At 49.3% G+C, this 22693-nt stretch overlaps 1 protein-coding gene across 1 annotated transcript; it reads right to left on the bottom strand.

Annotated features, from left to right (window-relative positions):
* Window positions 1-932: 932 nt before the first annotated feature.
* LOC101675771 (leptin) lies at window positions 933-15838 on the bottom strand. Its single transcript, XM_004741831.2, has 3 exons — window positions 15792-15838; window positions 5476-5647; window positions 933-3657 (listed from the first exon to the last, which is right to left on the bottom strand). The coding sequence occupies exons 2-3, from the start codon at window positions 5617-5619 to the stop codon at window positions 3301-3303; spliced, it is 501 nt and encodes a 166-aa protein (XP_004741888.1). The 5' UTR covers window positions 5620-5647; window positions 15792-15838; the 3' UTR covers window positions 933-3300.
* Window positions 15839-22693: the final 6855 nt, after the last annotated feature.

The raw sequence follows: 22693 nt of genomic DNA, 5'->3' as shown, positions 1-22693 counted from the left end.
GCAGTCCCAGTCCCGGACAGCTGAGGGGCAAACACATTGTCCCCAAGCCCTCTTCCCCATCTTAGGCTGGCAGAGACTGGGGTGGGTCATGGCACGGGTACCTTTCTAGGTCCTTGGGGATGTGTGCAGAGAAAGTCTTCTAAGGGACGGACCATGACCTAGACTTCTCAGCAATGTGGGCCAAAAATTCTTTTTTATTTAAGTTGGTTTGCATTGGATTTCTGTCGTTTGCAGCTGAAGAATCCTTGACTGGTACAGAGGCCAGCCACTTCCCTGAGCTGCCAAGTGGCCCACTTAGGCGGTTCCAGCCAGATCTGAAAACCCCCCACCCCCACCCCAGCCTGCTGCGGATTCCCCTTCTTCAGGAGTTCTGCCTCCCTGTCCTCCACCACTTAAACGAGTGCTCAGGAAAGGGTTGGCAACTGTTAACTATCCTTCAAGATCACCCATGGAAGTGACTGTTTGATGGGTCAACCCCGCCACCCCCACCCCCCACCCTGCCCCCAGTCCTCTCCAGAACTTGGGTTGAAACTGTCAGGTTCTAATTGCACTGCAGAGATGACTGTCTCTGCTCTGTGCCTGCAATGAGATAAGTCTTGTCTTTTCGAGAATCTATGGCCCTGGTTAGGTCTGCTATTGGGCTGCATGTTGTTGTTTGTGGGTTTTTGTTGTTGTTCTTTTTTGTTTGAAAAATTATTTGGTGTTTCTCAAGGCTGATTTGCAGACCCGCACGGACTCTGGAGCAGAATGTGCTCGTTTTGCCAGCTCTGTGCTTTGGGGGAATCCTTTAGCCTGGATAACTGGTGGCCGGCTGTGGCCAAGCCTGGGCAGAGCTGATGCCAGTGAGGGATGGAGGCCAGCCAGGCCTTGCCCTGTCACACACAAATAGCTCTTCTAAAGTCCCTCCAGAAAGGGTGACAAAACAAAGACCAGGCGGCAAAGTTAATTTATTTGGATTTTTTTTTTTAACAATAACAAAATTTTTTTTTTTTAAGTTACAAAAGAAGATAATCATTTACATTTTAGAACTTTCACACTCTGAGAATAAGCCCTGGTACCAGGTTTTGGAAAGTGAGAGGCTTAAAAAATCCCAGCCTGACTGGGTGGTCATGATTGATGGTAATCATTACCTAGGTCCTAGTCTCCAGAAGGGGTCTGACTCGGCCCATCTCATGAATCTCTGTTCTGGAACTAACGACATTAATACTTTTGATATCAAACTTCTTTGCACCCGAAAGCCTCTTCAACACATCCCTTTCCCTCCTGTCTTGTCTTTCCTTTGTCTGACTTTCTTTGTAACCACATACCTTCACCCCGGTCTCAGCACAAACAAAACAACCCCCTCCCTCCAGGCAATTCACATCCCTTGCCTCCTGCAAAGTCGCAAAGTCACCTCCAACTCCTTTCTCACGGTAAGCAATCCTGGTCCACCCTACCCAACGCTGTTGGCACCTCCCGGGAGCATAACCTCACTCCAGAACACTCTGGGAGTCAGAGGACCTGAACTCTAATCTGAGCCCTGCCACCTGTCGGAGGTTATGGTCTTAGGTTATGTTCTTATTTTTTAAATTGTCAGCTGCGCTGCTTCAAAGGGAGGTGGCTGCGCAGGAGGAAAAGCTGGTGTGCCCTGCAAAGCAAAAATGCTACCACAGGCAAGCAGGGCTGGCCTGGGGGCCCCTGATCACTGGCATCCTCAGCTCCGTGTTTCCTGCCTGCTGAACAGGATGCTGGTTCACCTGCTCTGTTGCCATGGTGAAAAGACCAGCCTTTGCATCCTGGTGTGTAAACTTTTTACCATCTGGAATTCAAGGTCCCTGAGGGTAAGACTATTTTAACGTTTACTTGGTGAGCTTCTCTAGCCCATAGCACCCATCGGGCCGAGCGCCAAAGAGGTGCTCAGTCTCCAAGCTGATAGCTTTGATTCAAATCTCCTTGGACAGATCCACCGCCGAGAGTGTGATGGCCTTATCACAGCGGCAGGATGGTGGAAAACCCAAGCCTCGTAGTTTGTCACCCCCAGACATGATCTCCAGTGGGAAGGGCACTCCTGGAGGCCTGGCCTGGCAGTCTGGCACCAAGTGGTGTTGGCCCAGGTCCTGGGACTGCCCACAAAGGCCCACAGACCTTCCCACTGGAATCAAAATCCACTCTGAAGGAGTGGGAAACACGGTCTTGCTTTAGGGGAGCCAGTCAGATGAGAGCCACAAGTCAGTAGGTACATCCCAAGTAGGGCTCCTGCCGTGTAACAAGTCCAGTGTGGGATCATCTCTAGACCATTCCAAGGCCCCTACCAAGGACCCCTGCTCCGGGGATCGCCGTCTCCAGAGAGTGAGCGTCACCCCAGTAAGAAAGACCTCCCTCCAGTAATGGGAGAAGACCGGAGCTCACAACTGCCCCAAGAGACAGTCTTCAGTGCCACTCTCTCCATGCGTGGCTGGCAAAGCCCCCAATGACCTCCCTGAAGGAGTCATCTTTTCATGAAAACCACACCAAGTGGTTACAGAGATGAGAAATGACCCCCCCAATCCCAAGAGCCCATTGCACAAATGTGATTCAGAAAACACACTCCCGCTAACATGTGCACATTATCTATATATCACAGATGACAAAATTCATCTTCTTTTTGAAATGACCTGGTCCTTGGAAATCCGCTCAGGGCAATGCCATTGCAAAATACTGTAATTTCACATCTGTCACGGTAGAAACAAAGCCAGGTACCAAAGAACTAACTCGAGAGCCCTCAAGTCACTAGGAATGGGTTTGCTTTAGTCAGGCCCATTGGTGGGATTGGAACCAGCATCCTTAGCTCCGGCTGGCCCCAGAGAGCCTAGAAAAGCTGATGTTTTGCTTCCAATCCTTCCAGAATAAAAGGCATAATAAATAATGCATTGCCAGGGAGTTGGCAGCTCTGTGGACGTAGCCTTCACCAGAATTCTCAGACAGAACCTTGCTCGATGGTCCAAAGGCTCGGTGGGCGCCTCCTGAAATCACCCCAGGTCACGCTAAAGCATGCAGTGAGGGGGAAGGTGGCACAGAAGGGAAGGTTCTCTTTGGCGAGAATCCCAGATCCAGTTCACTCTTTGCCGGCTGGGCCCCCTTTCCGGTGAGCATGGAATCATGCATTCTGTCTCCGGAGGTTTCATGCCTCCAGAGGCTTAGGCCTTTGGAAGAGGGGCACAAAGGTGTGAGAGAGCAATGGCCCGGGGTCTAGAGAAGGGACAGCCACACGGACTCTCTCTTGGAGACACCTGGGAGCCCAGGGCTCTCTCCTCGACTTTGGGAAGAGAGGCCTTTGAGGGCTCAGCACCCAGGGCTGAGGTCCAGCCGCCCAAGCATGTCCTGGAGGGCCGCCTGCAGCCTACTCAGGGCCACCACCTCCGTGGAGTAGAGTGAGGCTTCTAGGATACCACCCAGGCTCTCAAAGCTCTCCAGGCCCCTGGCCCGGGGCAAGGGGCAGCTCTTGGAAGAGGCCAGCAGGCGGAGAAGATCTCGGAGGTTCTCCAGGTCATTAGATATTTGGATCACATTTCTGGAATGCAGACTGGTGAGGATCTGTTGGTAGATGGCCAATGTCTGGTCCATCCTGGACAGACTCAGGACAGGGTGGAGCCCAGGAATGAAGTCTAGACCAGCGACCCTCTGTTTGGAGGAGACAGCCTGCCAGGAGAGAGGAAAAGGGAGAGCAGGATCTCAGAGAAGTTGGTGCTGCAAGGACTCGGCCTCTACCATGGGTGTGGAGGTCTGCTCTCTTGCTTGTCTCTCTCCGCCTTCCTCACCGCCCTGACCCAGGCCCTTGTTGCTTGGGCCCGGGGGTGCTGCCAAGATTGCAAGTTGGTCTCTTGGACTTCTGTCTTCCTGCCCTTCCCAAATTCCCTCCTCTAAATGGTTTCTGCTGGAGAACTGGCCATGAGGCCCAATTCCTAGGGTTTTTTGTTTTTTTTTTTTTTAAGATTTTTAAAATCCATTTATTTATCTCAGACAGAGAGACAGGGAGAAAGGGAACACAAGCCGGGAGAGTGGGAGAGGGAGAAGCAGGCTTCCCGCTGGACAGGGAGCCCGATGTAGTGCTCGATCCCAGGATCATGACCCGAGCCAGAAGCAGACGCCCAGCGACTGAGCCACCCAGGTGGCCCGGATTCCTACTTAGTTAGTTAAGTCTCTTCCCCAGGCGCTGAGGTCCTCCTGAAGCGTCCCTCCCCCAGCCATCTTACCCCCTTCCACTCCCAGAGGACTCCTCCCTCCCAGTCAGGTTCTCCAAGGCCTCCCACCCCCACAGGAATCAAGGTGGGGATGCCCCCCCGCAAAGTAACACACTGGTTACCAGGAGGGCTTCCCCTCTTCCCCACTGCCTGTGGCCTTCACTCTCGGCACCACCCAAGCTGGAACATTCTGGATCTACCACGCGTGGCCTCATGAAAGCCAGGAGAGTCCTGGGTTTCTCTCTATAAAATGCCCAAGGCTCTATCTAGTTCTGAGCTGTCCCTCCTTTGGCCACCTAACTCCTCCCTGGTTACCCAAGGCCTCTGTCAGACATGCATAGCAAGCAAAAGATGTGGAAGTTTCTAGATGGTTCCATGCTGGGGGAGCAAGCAGGCTACCAAAAACCACTGCTAAAAACCTTTAATGAGAGCATGCTCTGTTCTGGTTCTTTCAGGGGTGGAGCGGGGGGGATCACTTGCTTTATCTAACTGAATCTCGTAACAACCTTGCAAAGTCCCTTATGATAGTCCCAATATCTAGCTCCAGAAACCCAAGCTTCAAGACGCTGAGGAACTAGCTTCAGATTTTATAGATAGAGAACAGAAGTGTGAGGATTCCCATTCGGTCTTCCTAATTCCAAATGCAGTCCTCATCTGGGAAATGGCTGAAGGTCTAGGCCTGTGGACCTCAGGACTCGCAGTAACAGGGAGAAGCTTCCTAGGGCCAGAATTCAGCTAGCAAGACTGCCCAATGTGGGGCATCGGGGTCACTGAGTTGATTAAGTGTCTGCCTTCGGCTCAGGTCAGGATTCCAGAGCCCTGGGATCAAGCCCAGCGTCGGGCTCCCTGTCCAGTGGGGAGCCTATTTCTCTCTCTGCCCTTCTGCCTCCCCCTCGTGCTCTCTGTCTAGCTCTGCTCTCTCTCTCAAATAAATAAATGACATCCTTAAAAAAAAAAGAATGCCCAATGATAAGCACATTCTAGCACATTCTGAGGCCCAGAGGGGATGCAACTGAGAATTTGGTCTCCTGCCAGTGGGACATGAAGACCTTTATGGCTCCCTATGGTCCTAAGCACTAGGATTCCCAGCAGAGAAAAAGGAGTGGGCGGAGGTGAGAGGTGGAGGGGAGAGGAAGAGGAAAGGCAGCTGTCCTTGAAGTGGGGGGGCGTCAAGACCACCACTGTCCCTACATGGGGCTGCATAGACCTCGGCTAGCGTAGGAAGTCCTGGTTTCTCCAGGGCCAGTCACTGTTCTGTTTTGTCTTCCCTCCCTACCGTGTGTGAAATGTCACTGATCCTGGTGACAATCGTCTTGATGAGGGTTTTGGTATCATCCTGGACTTTTCGGATGGGCACAGCTTCAACATAGGACAGATAGGGCCAAAGCCACAGGAATCGGCACAGGGGTCCGCAACGCATCTTCCTTCCCAGGATGTGCTTCTCGGGCCTGAAAACGAAGGAACCACACATGGCAGGTCGCTGGTATCTCAGAACACACCCAGATGCCCCATTACCAACCACATTATCAGATGTGGATAAAAATGAAACTTGCTTTCTGCCATGGCAATCATCCCCTCAGTGCCAAAGGCAATTCATTATCTAGAATTACATTAATGAAATGCATTTCCTCGCGGAGGCAAGGCCTGAGCAATTATCTACGAAGTGGTATGAGATGGACCACGGAACATGAAGCCAGGGCAGGAGCAAATGGGCGATGTGGTGGTGATATGACTTTATCGCACGCCACGAGGAAGAGAACAGGCTTTTAGGGTCTGGTCTGAATCCAACCATTTAATAGTTGCCTGACTCTAAGCATATCACATAACCACTAAAAACTCCACCTGCATCTCCTGCAATATACCTATCTCTAGGCTTTTGTGAGGCTCAAACGAGACAATCGTGTGCAAGAGCTTTAAAGGTGTTGTGAAATGTACTCTATTATTATCTTCATTACTAGAGGTGATGCTTTTTGTCCTCTCCGTTACTGTCCCATGGCGGCCTGCTTATGCCTCTGTGAGGGCATTCGTCACTGGCTTAATTACGTCCTTTCTCTCCCACCGGGAGCCTCAACGCAACCAGCGCTGCTGGAAGGTCTTCTAATGCGCCCCACACAGAGCTGGGCACAAGGATACAATCATGAACAACAGATGTTCTCGACCCTCGGGTTGCTTATGCATTAGTAGGAGAGATAAGCAGGTCATCAGGCCATTCCAACAGAGAGAGAATAAATTCACAAGAAGGATGAGTGCAGGAGATCACAGGAGTACAAACGGGGCTCCCTGCGAGAGGTGAGTATTAAAGGCCCAGTAGGGGTTAGTAAGGATGGAAAGTGGTTGCCACCAGTGTCCAGCTGGTTTAAAGGCATGGAGACAGGGAAGCCAGGGTGGCTCAGTCTGTTAAGTGTCTGCCTTCAGCTCAGGTCACAATCTCAGGGTCCTGGGATCGAGTCTCCTATCGGGCTCCTTGCTCAGCAGGGAGCCTGCTTCTCCTTCTGCCTGCTGCTCCCCCTGCCTGTACTCCCTCTCTCTGACAAATAAATAAATAAAATCTTAAGACAAAATAAAATAAAATAAAGGCATGGAGGCAGAAGAGATTATATAACATGTTCATCCAAAATGACTGACACTTTCAAAGTCATGGAACAATGAATTCTCAGATTAATGATATGCAGATCCTTGAGTAAGCAGCAAAGTTTTAATGAGATACATAAGACAAAAGGTAATAAAGTTAAAGGTATGCGAGTCTGTGATCCGTGCTAAGGGTGTGCGCATGAACCTGCAATGATAATCAAATGTAAGTAAGTGTTAGCAGGAAGGTTCCGGAGAAGGCAAAAAAGTTAATCCTCTGCTTTTTATGTTCTGCCTCATCTGGGTCTTGAAAAAAACAGATAATATACTTTCTGTCCACAGGTGGCAATATTAGTATGATTCATGTTCTGGCAATATAATAGAAATAAGTAATCTGTATCATGCTTGATCAAGGTATGCTTTTTTTCCCCAAAGGTATCCTTTTAATCTGAATTTTATAGAAGGGGGAAAATGAGGGTCAGGAAGGCGCGTTAACTTGCTCAAAGCCAAACAAGTGAGGGGCAGAGTCAGGCTGGGGTGCCTTCTCCATAGCTGGGGTGCTACCCCATAGTTTCCCCAGCCTTCGAGGAGAGCCCCAAATTACAAACCACCCCAATGCTCAACCAAGGTACCTCCTGGAACCATGGTCCTTAGAAAGAAATACCCAGCTCTAGCAGTAAGCTAGGAAACTGAACCCCCATACCAGCTTTGAATATGAAAAATCCCAAGTAATGCAGGAGGGGCTATACTTCGAGGGTTTCTGTGCTTGCTTTCTCTCTTAAAAACTCAAAGCTCGGGGCGCCTGGGTGGTTCAGTGGGTTAAAGCCTCTGCCTTCGGCTCAAGTCATGATCCCAGGGTCCTTCGGGCTCTCTGCTCAGCAGGGAGCCTGCTTCCTCCTCTCTCTCTCTCTCTCTGCCTGCCTCTCTGCCTACTTGTGATCTGTCAAATAAATAAATAAAATCTTAAAAAAAAAAATCAAAGCTCCCTCTATTAACTACTGATTGCGTGAGTAAATATTCCCACCAAATGTTTGTGGAATGGAGTTAAAAAGCGCCAATCCCCAGTTTGGCTCCACGAAAGCCTAGCAAAGGTGGAAAGTACAATGGTTAGATCCCAAGGTGTCAGGAGTCCCTGGGCAAATACTTAACTTCCTTACAGCATCCTTTCCTGTGAGTAAAACGGAACCAATAACAGCACCTGGCTAAAAGGATAAATGAGATGAACCTGTCAAGCCCCCGAGTACAGGGCGTGTAGGTGCCCAAGGGTGGGGGTGGGGGCGAGAAGTCAGCCGTTCCGGCATTGTGTGATTACTGGGCAAGGCTTGAAACACTGGGGTAACACTGCTGCAGCAAACCCCAAATCTAGCATTTGGCCCCCTGCCTTCCCCCAGCCATCTCCACAGGGTGCCTGGCATTTCTGGGCAGCACAAGATAGAACGGTACCCTTTTCTAGGATTCTAGTGTAAGGATACCCTCCTTCCCAAGAGAATTTATTACCAGATTAAGTCTGGTCACAGTCGCTGTCGCATAATGGCCACCCTGTAGCACCTGAGTGGGAAAACAGTTTTACAAGCCCCTCTATCAGCACTGATAACACGCTTCAGCGAATGCAGAAAATACACTGTAGTTCCTTGAGAGGTGGAATTGAGAGGCTGTTGTTGAATCTGCCCAAGAGAAGGAGGCCAGATGTAGGGGAGTTCCGTGGAGAGCCCATAACAAGTCCATCTGAGGTCAACGTGGGGGAGGGAACATGCCCCACCAACACGCGCAACTGAACACGTGTGTTCACGTATGTCGCACCCAACAAAGGCACACGCAAACACATCAACACCCCAAACCCTTTTAGTAGAGGCTGTTAGTTGTCTCCAATATCTCTCCTTCCCTTCTTCCCAAGTGATATCCAAGTTTAGATGGTGACGTGCCATCCAGAACAAATACTACCTTTCTCAGCTCCCCCCGACTAGGTTTGGCTCTGCGACGGAAGCCTGGCCAATTCAGTACCAGCACGGCAGCCCTGGGGGTGCGTGTCTTTGCCTCTTCCTCTTTCATCCCTCCCTCCATCCCATGCCCGGACTGCAGATGGGGTGGCCCCGGTTCTGGAGCCATCTTGAATCACAAGGAAGAGAGCCTCACCTGACAAGCGGTGCGGTGGGAACCTGGAGGTCAGGTCTCTGAGGACTTTGTGGAGCTGAGGTGACCTACTGGCCTCAGACTGCCCATCCCTGGACTTATGCTGTGCGTGGGAGAGAGACATAACCTCTGTCTTGGTTAAGCCACTGTTATGTTGGGTCTCTGCTAAGTGCAGCCCAACCTGATGCTAGCTGCTTTATACACCTGGACATGGGCATCAGGACAGAGTGGATGCCAAGTGCTTCTGGGTTCCCTGCAGTGTCAATACATAGGTGGGGCCTGGCTGTGGCCCAAGAAGGTGGTGCACAGGGCCGGTGAGAGCAGCGTTCAGGGGCTAGAGAGGGGAGGGATCCTTGAAGACAGCGGTTGCAACTTCACTAAGCGCCACGCCTGACACGTGGTGGTTACCCTTGATCGCCCCCTGGGGGCCAGGTACAAAGACGGAACAGACCCAGGACCGCAGGAAGGCGGGAATCAGGACTAGGGAGGGTTGGGGCTGAAGAAGGCTGAGGTTCCCTGAAGCCCAGGGAATATACCACAGTATTGAATGCGGTCGATTGTTAACGTATATTATTTGCTAGAAATAAAAGTAAAGAGCAAAACTGGGCTCTTGAACAGCCAGCTTGCCTAATTAGCTGTAAGTCCAGGAAGAACGTTTAAAGAGACAGCATGCCCAGAGTGATTCAAGGGAGGGAGACGTGTGTAAAATTATGGACTCTGGGAGTCCAGCAGAATTCTGGGTTGGGGTACAGGACCTTGGACAAGCTGGCCAAACTTTCTCAGACTCATTGTTCTTAGCTATAAAAAAATAGGAATGATACAAACTGTAATTCCCACCTGAAGTTGTTCCGGGGATGAAATGAGGTAATACACGTAATGTGCTAGGTGCTGGCCTGTCCTAATACACATTAGCTGTTATCACCACTGTTTCCAGGAAGGAATCAAGGGGGTGTCCTGGAGGTGATGGCATTTGATACAGGCTGTAAGAGTCAGGAGGAACTGGGTTTGTGAAGTGGAGGAGCAGCCCCGCTGAGGGCCCAGAGGCTGAAGATCACCTGTGAACTCGGGACACGGGGGCTCCCAGCCAGCACGGGAGGTGTGATGGGCCAGAAGGACCCTGAGGACAGCATAGGGAGGCTAGGTTTCTGTCACAGAAGCTCTGACTATTCCCAGGCTAATGCTTCCAGTCCAGGTGGCAAGAAGGATGGAGATGAAAATTGGCAGAGGCACAGGGAGGGAGTTGAACTGCCGTTGATTTGCTGGTTGAAACTTGGGCGGACCCATCCAGCTGACGGTTGGGATTGGGGGTCACATAAAAAAAAAGCGGGGGCAGGGGGGCGCCTGGGTGGCTCAGTGAGTTAAAGCCTCTGTCTTTGGCCCAGGTCATGATCTCAGGGTCCTGGGATCGAGCCCCACATGGGCTCTCTGCTCAGCAGGGAGCCTGCTTCCCCCTCTCTCTCTGCCTGCCTCTCTGCCTACTTGTGATCTCTCTCTCTGTGTCAAATAAATAAATAAAAATCTTAAAAAAAAAAAAAAAAAGCGGGGCCGCAGATGCAGACCCAGGAGAGCCCAGGTGGAGAGAGCTGAGGTGGGAGGAACGGGCAGGAGAGGATATGGTCAGCCAGCCGCCGGACTGCAAAACCGCTCATCGTGAGAAGTTTCCAAAAATGGTTTTGAACATTTAGGAGCTGTCATTTTTTTGAGAGTTAAGAAGTGAATCACTGAAATGTGGATACAACATCCTGTCTTTTTTTGTTTCTCTCTGCCCGTTATTTAAGCAGAGCCTGGGGAGGGAGATGGGCACGGCTGGAGGAGCTGTGGGCAACGAGCCTCTGAGCCTCACTCATACAGGCCACGGCCTCCCCCTCACTCTGCTGGATCGCTGCCGCCTTCCTCTGCTCACCCTCTGGACCTCCCGGTCACCAGCTTTTGCCTCCTGCTGCCTTCCATCTCCTTCAGTTAAGACTGTGACACTCCCCATCATCTCTACGACCATCCCTGCCATCCTCTCCAGGCACTGGGGAAGAAAAGGAATACCAGAAAATGGAGCCTCCTAGGGCAGCACCAGAAAAGGCAATGGCACCACAGAAAACAGTTCCAAGGCCAGCAGGAGAGGCTCATATAACTACACCTTCCATCCATCCACAATTTCCTACTCTCTGAGTTCACCTAGGCCCTGGGTGCTGGTCCCAGCTCCATTCATCCTTAGCTGACCCCCCAGCCCCAACCCTGCCCCCACTTCTATGCAGGCCCCACACCTCTGCCTTCTCTGTGGACAAGCTCCCCTCCTATTTCCCTAGGAAGCTGGTGGCCTCCAGATGTGACCTTCACATCCACTCTGGTCCTAGGGGATGAGGCCAACCACGTGGGGCCTCTCTCTCAAGACAGGGGGATGCTTCTCTAGATCCTAGCCGGAAGGATTGCTGGGCCTGCCTATAGTCTTCTGATGGTAGCCGTGGGGGTAGAGGGCCTGGGGAGAGCTTAGGGTCACAGAGGCATTTACTGGTGGAGGCTGCTAGCCTTGAGCTCTCCAAAGTCCCATGTCGTCTCCTGGTTGGAAGTGCCAGAGGTTAGCAGGAATCCAGCACACACTTCTCTTTTCTTTCTTCTCTTCTCCAGCCATTGGGATTTCTATACCCTTCTCTTCAATAATCCTCCGTGTGCTAATATGATCTGATCCCCATCATGGATAACAAATAGGTTTCAATTCCAATGTCAAAGTCAAATGGGGTATTTGCTGTTAATTATGAGGGAAAAGCTTTGGAAGGTCTAAGATTCTTCCTGCAGAAATTCATCCTGTGGGCTCCCTCCTATCCTTTCCTTCCTTTCTCCGTAATTCCAAGTTGGAAGGGACATGGGGACAGGGAAAAAAACAAAAGATGAATAGAGACAAGGAAGACCGGATCTTGGTCATGAAAGGTACTCAGAATCCAGTGGAACAAACAGACGCTAAAATAACTCATTTCAACACAACTTCATGAGGAGGGGAAGAGCCGAGAATCTGGGGAACACAGAGGAAGGTGGGGACTCTGGGGAGGGGATGACAACTTTGTAAATGAGGCAGTATTTGAACTGAAACCTTAAAGACACTAGCTCCCCAGGCAGGAGAGGGCAAGCAGGGCATTCCAGACAGAGGTGCAAGTGTGGAGTTGGGGAAAACTGTGGTAGGCTTAGAAGAATTCAGTATGGCAGAAGGGTAGAGTGTGTAAGGGTAGAGAGCTAGAATGTCCAGGCTTGATTCCATCTCGTGGGGAATCTGCCCTATTCAGAGCACACACACACACACGTCCTGGAGGCCATGGTTTCATGACCAGTGGTAGACAAGAGCCTGAGAATACACTTCTCTCCCTTTCCTCATCTCTTTCTCCTCCAAACCCTGATGAGGTCAATTAGCATCCTTCCCAGGAATTGAAGTAAGGCTTCAGAGGGCCCAGTTTGTCCCAGTTGAGGGCTCCAAAGCTCCGCGGAAGCCGTGGTTGCCCTCCTGTGCACGGAGTAGCTGAGAAAGACCAGAGGTCATCCTGTAACAGGCTGGGGACCGTCGGTGCCCGTGCTCCTTCCTGAACTCCTTTCTGGTTCCTGATCTCGTTGGTTCCGAGCCCTCCCTGTCCTTAGCCTCCACAGTGAGATACTCTTCCACATATACTCACTTGAGTTGCTTTCCACTCTCTGAATATATTTTTAAATCCAGGGGAGAGGGGCACCTGGGTGGCTCAGGGGGTTAAGCCTCTGCCTTCGGCTCAGGTCATGATCTCAGGGTCATGGGATCGAGTCCCGCATCGGGCTCTCTGCTGGGCAGGGAGCCTGCTTCCTCCTCTCTCTCTCTGTCTGCCTCTCTGCCTACTTGTGATTTCTGTCTGTCAAATAAATAAATAATCTTAAAAAAAATAAAATAAATCCAGGGGAGATACACATAAACACATGGAAGAGGAACAAGGGTCAAAAAATCAAATTCGCCCTTACTATGAGTGATGTACTCTGAAGAGTTCTGTTTTTTCAATGTTGGTTGCAGTGTCTTGTTGGAAACACGGAGCTAGCATGAGTGGTTTTCTCTTCTTTGTAACCAAGAGCCTCATTTGAAAAATGTTAACACACTTAACTGGCAGCCAGAGTGTGGGATGGGGGTTACATTCTTCCTACTCATCACAAACCACCCTCAGATCTGATCCCCATCATGGATAACAAATAGGTTTCAATTCCAATGTCAAAGTCAATCAATTTTCCGCGGCTCCCTGGAGCTCTGTGCGGAGGAAGACCGGAAGCCCCATCCAGCCTCAGAGGGAGAGAGTGCCTCCATCAATTAGTGCTCTCTGCCAGGCGCAGGAGGCATGGATATGCTATTTGTTCCAGCATCTTCCAAGGGCCTGGTGCAGAGCAGGCACTCATGAATATTTGTTGAGAGAATTAAAAAAAAAAATTTCTTATCTCTGATTCTCCTTGTCTAACCAGGTTAACCTACCTCCACCATGGTTCACCTGCCCTGATCTCAAAAACACATCATAGAATTCACTGTTGCCCAGCAGGCACCCCTAGGAAACTTTCTTAATGAAGGCAGAAAACACTTGCGCTTCCAGGTTTCCTTTTAACAGGGACCTTGGTCAGCTTCCTGCCCCTCCAGGAGTGTCCTCCAGCACCCTGTGGGTCCTCATTCCTTTCAGCTTCCCTAGCTCTGCTCCTTCCTGACGGTGGTCCCAGGTGCTACTTAGTCCCTTTCATCAGCCTGGCTCCAGCTTCTCTGGGCCTCCCACACTTCTTCTCCCCCACACACTTCTTAAAGACCTCTTCCACTCCTTTTTTCTCTGTGGCTTCCTCCCCCTGCCTTTGCACTCCTCCCCAGCCCGTGCAACCCAGAGTACAAACACCATGCACACACAGATGAGGATGAGATCTTCAGGGAAATCAGTGAGATGTCAGCATGGACACCAATCACGCCTCCAGTTCTAGGGAGCTGACAAACGGGGCAGGAAAGACTGTAAAACGCAGTTTGCGGAGAAGGAAGTCACATCTGTCGTCACCGTGGAAATGAGCATAAAGAATTCCCTGAGCCCAGGTATCAGGTCTGTTGTTTTTCAGCAAAAACAACCTCTTTCTATTTCTCTGAGACAACTGTGTGGACAAGGAAGAATTTCAGGGCTCCGGGCTGCCAGGCCCGAATGGAGCTGCTGCCACAGAATCTTACTGCCCGAGAGGACAAGGTCTCCCGACTGACGGATTGCACGACAGTTTGGCTCGATATTCCTTGAAATCACATGCATGCTCTTCAAGGATGCACACCCCACAAGGACTCTACTTCCCTGAAGCTCCTTCTTTCTCCCCCAATCCCGCGTTCGTTCCTTCGGGTGGCATCTGGGCTGCAGCAGGGGACAATGACCTGGGTTCTGTGAGGAGAGCTCTCCCAAGCGGCCACCTCCACACCCTGCACAGGCTACTCAGTCACGAGAGGCATCTGCCTGGGGCTGAAAGGCAGGAATTCACTGCAATCTCCCTGGCTCTGTCCTTGGCGCTTGGAGCCATTTCCTGGAATGGAGAGGGGGGGAAATACTTCCCCCAAATACCGAGAAGAGTTATTTTGGGCATAAGATGTGCAAAATATGAGAAGGACGCTCCTTTGGCCAACATGGACATGTTCCCCTCTGCCCAATGTCCTCAATTGCTAGAAAAGGGAAGAACCTAAAAACATCCGCTGTTTTTCTCTTGCCCTCTCCCCCTACCTAAATGAGGGAAATGATCCGCTTGGCATCTCTGCTCCTGGGGACATGGGAATGACAGCAACTATGGTTTTGCAGACCAGCCTGGTGGGAAAGAGATTGGGTACCCTCTCTCCCACTGGCCCCAGCTGACTGCTGCCCACCTCAGCACTCGGCAGAGCAAACATCCCCATTCCTACAATGGGCGATCACAGAGCTGGTGGTGGGTCCTGGGGCGATGCCTGAAAAAACCTACCCTCTGCCCCATCCATTCTTAAGACCCACCCCACCCCCAACAGAAGAAATCAAACATCTCGGTCCCCTCCAAAACTTCTTTCTCAAATGACAAGCAGGCCACTCGTCTTGGATCTAGCTGTATATAAGGATTCACAATTCCAAAATGCCACCGTCTTGCAGCTATAGAAACGGGAAGATAAAGGCAACCACATCCACAGTGAAATGGAAACCAGGCTGGGAGGCAAGGCGGACTCTGCCCGGGGCCCACCTGCCCACATACATGAGAAACATGCAGTAGGCCTTTCCGGGACCGCTGCTCTGTCACCTCAGAAAACCCCAATTTCATCCATGGTCCAGAAGGCAATATGCTTGGCTTTGAGGCCTGCATTTCGGCAGAATTTCTCCAAGATATTCAGTTCTTCTGAACGGTTTTCTCTCCACCTCTACCCCACAGTGGTCCTGTTCCTAGGCTCTGGCCTTACACAGATCCTTGAATTCACACATCAGAGATGAACACCCCACTGGAAAATGATGTCGGAATTCTTAGCCGCATTGCAAAGCTAGTCCCCAGAAACTGAATGTTCCTACCTGAATCCCCAGCACCCCAGACTCTATCCCCTCCAGAGGGGGACAGGGTACCCTGATCTTTGGGGGTGTGCTCAAGGCAATTTCTAAAGCATCTCACCAGCTAGGCTGGCGGCTCTGCCAGTCTCCCGGGACCCTGGCTGGCTCCGTGGCACAGATTCCTGCTCCATGGGCACTGGCACAGCTCGGTCCCGAAGCCAGACCTCCCCAGCCGCCTTCCCTCCGGTTAGAACTCTGGTACAAAGCCGCCATAGTCCAGAACCAAGCCGTCTACCCCGGTTTCCGTCTGCCCTTAGTTTCCCTGGTGTTCAGGGTGGGGTGAGGTGGGGTGGCTGGCCAAGAAAGACCGGCGGAGAAGGAAAAAGGAGAGCGCCCAGGGCCTTACCTCGCAGCTGCTGGCGCCGCGATTCCTCCGGGGCTCCCATGCCTGCCCGTCCCTCTTATAGCCAAAGAGCACCACTTGCGCAACTGGCCGGCAGGCCCGGACGCACCCCAAGCGCCAGCTCCCGCCCCGCCCTGCCGGGCAGCGTGGGACAGAGTCCGGCCCGCAGGCTGCGGGGCACGGGCCTCGAGGGAGGGCCTCCGCCACGCGCGGACCCTTGCGCGCACCCTCCCGGACGACCCGAAAGCCCAGGGACAGGGGACGGGGGTGGGAGCCGCAAGTCCTCGAGGTCCCGTCCGAGGCTTGGCGCGGCGGTGATGCCAGGATCTGCCTCTCGGGGCCAGAGTGGCGGCGAGGGGCTCCTCGGAGCCGGCGGGGAGCTCGGACAGCGCGCCCTCCACGGAAGCCGAGGCGCACGGACGCCGAGGCCCGCGCGGCCGGCCCGACGGCCCCGGGCTAGGGGAGCTTCCCGCCCTGCTGCCTGCGCCCGCAGCCAGGATGGGGGTCTGCTCTGGTGCGCCCAGAACCCGGCTCCCAGTGCTCAGGCACGCGGCACTGGGTCGTGCGGAGTCTGCCCCTAGTCTCCACTGGGTGCGCTGCTCCGGAGGGCTGTGAGGAGGACCGCGCACTGCCTTTGGGGGATACTCTGGACCCACCGCGAGTCCATCTTCTACCCAGTATTTCCCACGTACATAGGAGAGTGTGCGAAACTGTATTTTCTCCTCCCCGCCTGGAAGTAGGAGCCTTAGCCTCCCTCGGGCTTCAAGGACGAGCAAACTTAAGTCCAAGGAGGTTTAAGTGACTTTCCTCAGAACCCCCAGCTGGGAAAGAATAGAGATGGGCCACGAAAGCAGGTGCCAACAGCTAGATCAGGCCCATTCCCGTCCCCACAGCAAACAGCAGCCCTGAAAACAAACCGTGGCATTAAGAACGGACCCATCTTGGGGCACCTGGGTGGCTCAGTGGGTTAAAGCCTCTAACTTCAGCTCGGGTCATGGTCCCAGGGTCCTGGGATAGAGCCCTGCATTGGGCTCCCTGCTCGGCAGAGAGCCTGCTTCCTCCTCTCTCTCTCTCTGCCTGCCTCTGTGCCTACTTGTAATCTGTCTGTCAAACAAATAAACAAAATTAAAAAAAAAAAAAAAAAGAACGGACCCATCTTGTGCGGGAGCAGTTGGCAAGATATGTGGGTGGGCCAAATCCCACCACCACCTGTTCTGGGATGGCCCTGAGCTAGGAATGGTTTTTGCGTTTTTAAATAGTTGAAAAAAAATAAAAAGAATAGTTATGGCGCGTGAACATGAGATGAAATTTACATTTTGGTGTCCAAACATAAAGTTTTGAATTTTGGGCAAAAAATGTGTGTGGGGGGGAACTTATCTCTGATGTTGCCCCTTGGTCTGAAAGCCTAAAATGTTTATTATCCAGCCCTTTGGAAAGTTTGCCAGCAGGGGAACTAAAGGATACACGGCACATCAGCTCCTCTAGGTCTTCACTCCTGCCAGCTGTGGGTGGGCGTGCAGGGCTGCTCAACCAGCCTTTTTCCCAGCAGACTCTCCCCATCGCACTGGGGTCTCTTACTTTCTCATTGAAGAAGCTTGTCCTGGTCACCTTTCCAGCCACTCCCCTCCTTCCAGCTGGCTTGGATGACCTCTTCCACCTCCTCCCACAGGCCGTAAGTGGAAGGCAGGGGTCGGGCCATCCCCTTTTTAAGTCCTGCTGCCTTGCAGTGTCAGGCGCACGTGGGTGCCCAGAAGTTTCCTGAATGGAATCCCAGGGGCACCATGAGCCACAGAACTGATTTCCGACATGCAGTATTAGTGACCACAGTGTGGTCAAGGTCACTGGGAGGTACAGATATTAAAAGGTGGGAAAACAGAATTTCAAATCTCCATCATACATTTATAAGAAAACATGACCTAACAAATCCCCATGTATCCATCATCCAGCTTTAACCACTATTAATCTCACTTTTTCAATTAACTATATCCAGAATATCACTACTTGCCAGTGTATATATATCTTAATGATCTTGAATGTAATTTCTTACCAGTATACATAGAGCTGTGCTAATCTTTTTAAAATCATATGTTTCATATTATGGATGCACGGTCATTAATCTAACCATATTGTTGCATTGATGACAGTGTGGAGGGGACAAAGAATGCTAGTCTGACACAGGTCCTCCTATCACCGTTAGATTGCATTGGAGACATTCTGGTGGAAACGTGTTCCCCAAAGGCTGTGCCCCACGGTCTATTTTGTTCACCACTACATCTCCAGCTCATAGTACAGGACCGAGCATGATGTATTTCACTTCTAAGACATATTTTTTAATGAAAATTTCAAATATACAGCAAAGGAGGCACTATATCCCTCACCTAGATTGAATAGTGATTATTTTCCCGTATTTGCTTCATTTATTTTTTGGCTAAAGCATTTTAAGGCAAATTACAAGCATCATGACATTTCATCCTTAAATACTTCAGTGTGGGTCTCTAAAAATTAAGGACATATTTCCCCATAGCCACAAGACCACTGTCACACAATTATAATTCCTTAGCATCACAAAAGAGCCACTCTACATTCAGATTCCCCCAAATATCTCAAAAATGGCCCCTTGTAGCTGCTTTGTTTGAGGCTGGTTGTTTCACACTTATTTAGTAATTAATTATTGAAGGAAGGAAGAAAGGAAGTTGAGCTAATATTTGTGGAAGTCAGAGAGTGTTAGCACTGCCTGTGATTTGTAACTTTACTACCACAGAAAATGTCCAACGTAAGAAGTTGGTAAGACTATTAAAAACCACATAAGAGGAACATGCACACATTAAAAATTATGTTGTAAAATATAATATTTAATGATGCAGGAAGATAATTCTATTTTGTGAACTAGAAAAAGTCCAATTACAGGGCATCTGCCTGCTTGGTCAGTGGAGCATGTGACTCTTGATCTCTAGGTTCTGAGTTTGAGCCCCAGGCCAGATGCAGAGGTTGCTTAAATAAATAAATAAAGAAAGAAAGAAAGAAAGAAAGAAAGAAAGAAAGAAAGAAAGAAAGAAAGAATCCTGTTACAAAGTGGTGTTTTCGGATCACACACATTCACACCATAATATACGGTATTGCTTCTAGGAGTGGGACTAGAAATGATGTTTAATCTCTTTTGTTGTGCTTTTCTGCTTTTAGAAAGTGTCTATAACAGAATTACATTATTTTTACATTATATAGTGTCTATAATGGAAAATATAAAGTGTCTATAATGGAATTACATTATTATTATGAGAAATACGTTATGATGCTGTGTTGTTTTCCTACAGTGGCTGATGCACTCGTTGCAGTCAAGTTTTCCTTGTCCTCAGCATCTTTATAACTTAGCTCTAAGTATGGGCTTAGCTTATTTGCAGGAACCTGTAACAGCCTGGTGTTATTCATCTCAACAGTGTCATCTTCAGGGTCGCAGGCGGGATGTGAACAGATCTCTTGGGTGAACATCAAGCAGCACTTGAGTCCGCATTGCAAAGATACAGACTGGCTATCTGTCTATTGCTCACCTACACTTGGTTGATTAATAAATCTTTATGTTGTTTGGGGGCACCTGAGTAGCTCAGTCAGTTAAGTGTCTGCCTTCAGTTCAGGTTATGATCCCAAGGTCCTGGGATTGAGTCCCTCATTGGGATCCCTGTTCAGCAGAGGGTCTGCTTCTCCCTCTCCCTTTGCCCTTCCCCTGGCTTGTTCTCTCTCTCTCTCTCAAATAAATACATAAAATCTTTTAATAAATAAATAAATCTTTGTTATTTTATTTTTAATAAAATACTATATTATAAAATCTTACTTTATTTTTTTTATTCAAAGGAGACAAAGGGACAGGCAAACTCAGTCTCTTCGCAGTCCTCTCTCTTTTCCTAGTAGTAACTGTTGTTACCAAATTCTGCTGTGTCTTTCCATGGATATTCATGTTCTATCCTTTATCCCTATATTGCTTAAAAAAAAAAAAACCCACACAAATGATGTCATAGTAAACATACTACTCTTCCTGCCCCTTGTCTTGAAATTTTTTTATTTTGGTGAATTTCAAATCTCCATCATACATTTATAAGAAAACATGACCTAACAAATCCCCATGTATCCATCATCCAGCTTTAACCACTATTAATCTCACTTTTTCAATTAACTATATCCAGAATATCACTACTTGCCAGTGTATATATATCTTAATGATCTTGAATGTAATTTCTTACCAGTATACATAGAGCTGTGCTAATCTTTTTAAAATCATATGTTTCATATTATGGATGCACGGTCATTAATCTAACCATATTGTTTGCATACATGACATTTAAATTAATCTATTTAATTAAGTTAATCAATATTTAATGTAATTACATTTCAGTATGAATAAATTTAGTGATATAAGTATACTTACCTGTGTGTGAGTTTATCTGTGGGCCAGATTCTGATAATTCCGTGGAAGAATTGAGTCAAAGGGTAGGTACATTCAAATAGAAATATATTACAAAGTTACATCTGTAGAGATGCACCAATTTACATATGCAAATGGCGGCAAGTAACAGTGACTTCAGCATTAGCAGCATCTAGTTATCTCTTATAACCAGAAGCCTGGAGGCAGGCAGGTGCAGAAGAGCTCAGTGGCATCATCAAGGATCCTACTCCTTCTAAACATGCCTGGAACAAAGGCACACGGATGTATGTATGAACAAATTCTGTTGGTTCAGATAGAATTTTTCACACGTAAATGTTCTGGCTACTCACCTGGCTGGGCTTTGTGTTTGACTCTATAATCAAATGAGATGCAAAACTCGAAGGAGAAGGAGAAGAAGGAGAAGGAGGAGAGGGTAGAGGAGGGGGAGAAGAAGCAGGGGGGAGAGGGAGGGGGAGGAAGAGGAGGAAAAGGAAGAGGAAGGGGAGGGGAAGGAAGAGGAGGAGGGGGAGGAGGAGGAGAGGGAGGGGGGAGGAGAGGTGTGGGGGAGGGGGAGGAAGAGAAAAATCCTCCTCTTTCTGATCTTCTGTTCTTCCATTGTGTCCTTGTGCTTATTGCTCCATAGTTGCAAGATCTATCCTACTCATTCAGGCATCATGTCCTCACATGATTGCCCAGTAAGACAGAGGCAAAAGGTTTTATTTTCTTGAAATTCTGTTTCAAGTTGGGGCAGGGAAGTCACATTTTCCCTTATTTGTCATTGACCAGAACTGGGACTTAAGCCCACCCCTAGGCAAAGTAGATGTGAATGCCAAGACTGATCTAGACCAATCATAAGTCTCCCCTTGGGGCTGGGGCAGATCAAGGTGGGTGAAGGAAAGCTCTGGTCTTACCTGAAAGAAGCAGAATTCCTTGAGCTTGGAAGGAGAGGAGAAAAGGCTCTTGGGTACCCAACAAATAGTGCTTACAGTGTTATCGAGCTTCTGATAGACTTATTATTAAATAGTAAAACTTAAAAGTCCTTTTTGTTTCTGCCCTGACAACCTTCAAAGTAAAAAAAAAAAAAAAAGATAATCTAGCACTTTATATTTGAATATTGCTTTTTCATTTCCAAAGCACTTGCATGATCTCATTTGATTTTGATGGTGACCCCCAGAAAGAGGTAGGGGGGTCTCATTCTCATATTACAGCGGGAGCCTGAGCTTCAGAACGGGTCAAAGAACTGGCCCGGCATGTGGTGTCATTGGATGCCACAGCTGTCAGTCAACGCGGACCCCGGGATTCCGCACTGACGTCACCCCTGAGCTGCAGGCTGATGAGGGTGCGTTGGGGTCTGGAGGTGGCCTCACAGAGCCCTGTGCTGGTGGTGCCCTGTCTGGGAAGAAGAAAGGCAGGCAATGGTTAAATCTCAGTTCTGACTTGAGATAACCATGAGAAGCCTCACTCGTATGAAATAGGCCTTTCCAACTACACTGAGGAGTCGTCTCAGCAGACCTATAAATTGAACTAAAAAAGCAACTGGATACTTGAGCCAAATAATAGGTTTTTGAAATAAAATTAATATTAAATGTATGTATGGAGGGCGGACTGGATTAGATCTTTCGGTATGTACGTGGTCCCTTACAGGTGAGCTCCCCAAGGGCAAAGACCATATCTTATTCACCTCATTGTTCCCAGCCCCTGACACTGGACCTGATCTGTGGAAGGTGCTCCCTAAATGCCTCTAGGCGTGTGAGTGCTGTACGTTATTTCTGCCGATGACTGACACTCCCCCTGCTATCATGTCAGAGGACCCTGCTTATGTCTACATAGAACCAATCAAAAAGTATAATCAATCAATCAATCAATTAATCATGAATTTGTCTATATTTCTGTCTGCATCATGAGAACGTAAGTTCCATGAGTTCCAAGACTGAGCAAATGTTTGTCTCCCTAGTTTTTAGCAGTGGGCTCATGGTGGGCCCTCAATAAATACCCATGGATTATGCTACCTCTGAACAACAGTGACTTTGTGAAAACATACCTCTTACAGGTTGGGGTGAAGTGGAGTAGGGTCAGGAAACCAGACAGTGTCCCAGGTAGACAGACAGCTACCTTCTGTGGGATCCCATCTGAAGGGTCAGGTCAGCTAGAGGAGAGACTCAGGGAGAGAGAGATCAAATCCTTTACAAAGGAAGGTAAAGAGGGGCTGGCTTTTGGAGGACCTTGATAGAGAGTGGGAACCATTAAAGGCACCATGTGAAGAATTCCCAGGGCCAAGTCACCATTTGGGGAGATTCAACTGACAGAGAAATATGGGAAGGGCTGCAAGGAAAAAACTAAAATCTAGGAGACAAATTATAAAATATCCATTTTTTTTGGCCCATTTGTTCATTTATTCATTCAACCAGGAAGCATACATGGAGAGCATACATGGACTGGGCCCTGTGTTAGATCCTGGAGACAAAAAAAATGAGTAAGATTTACTCGTGGA

This window comes from Mustela putorius, unplaced genomic scaffold (genome assembly GCF_011764305.1).
Source record: "Mustela putorius furo isolate JIRA1106 unplaced genomic scaffold, ASM1176430v1.1 tig00003845_pilon_pilon_pilon, whole genome shotgun sequence".
Classification (NCBI taxonomy): Eukaryota; Metazoa; Chordata; class Mammalia; order Carnivora; family Mustelidae; genus Mustela; species Mustela putorius.
Note: the sequence above shows the minus strand (reverse complement) of the source record. Positions and strands in the feature narration are given on the sequence as shown.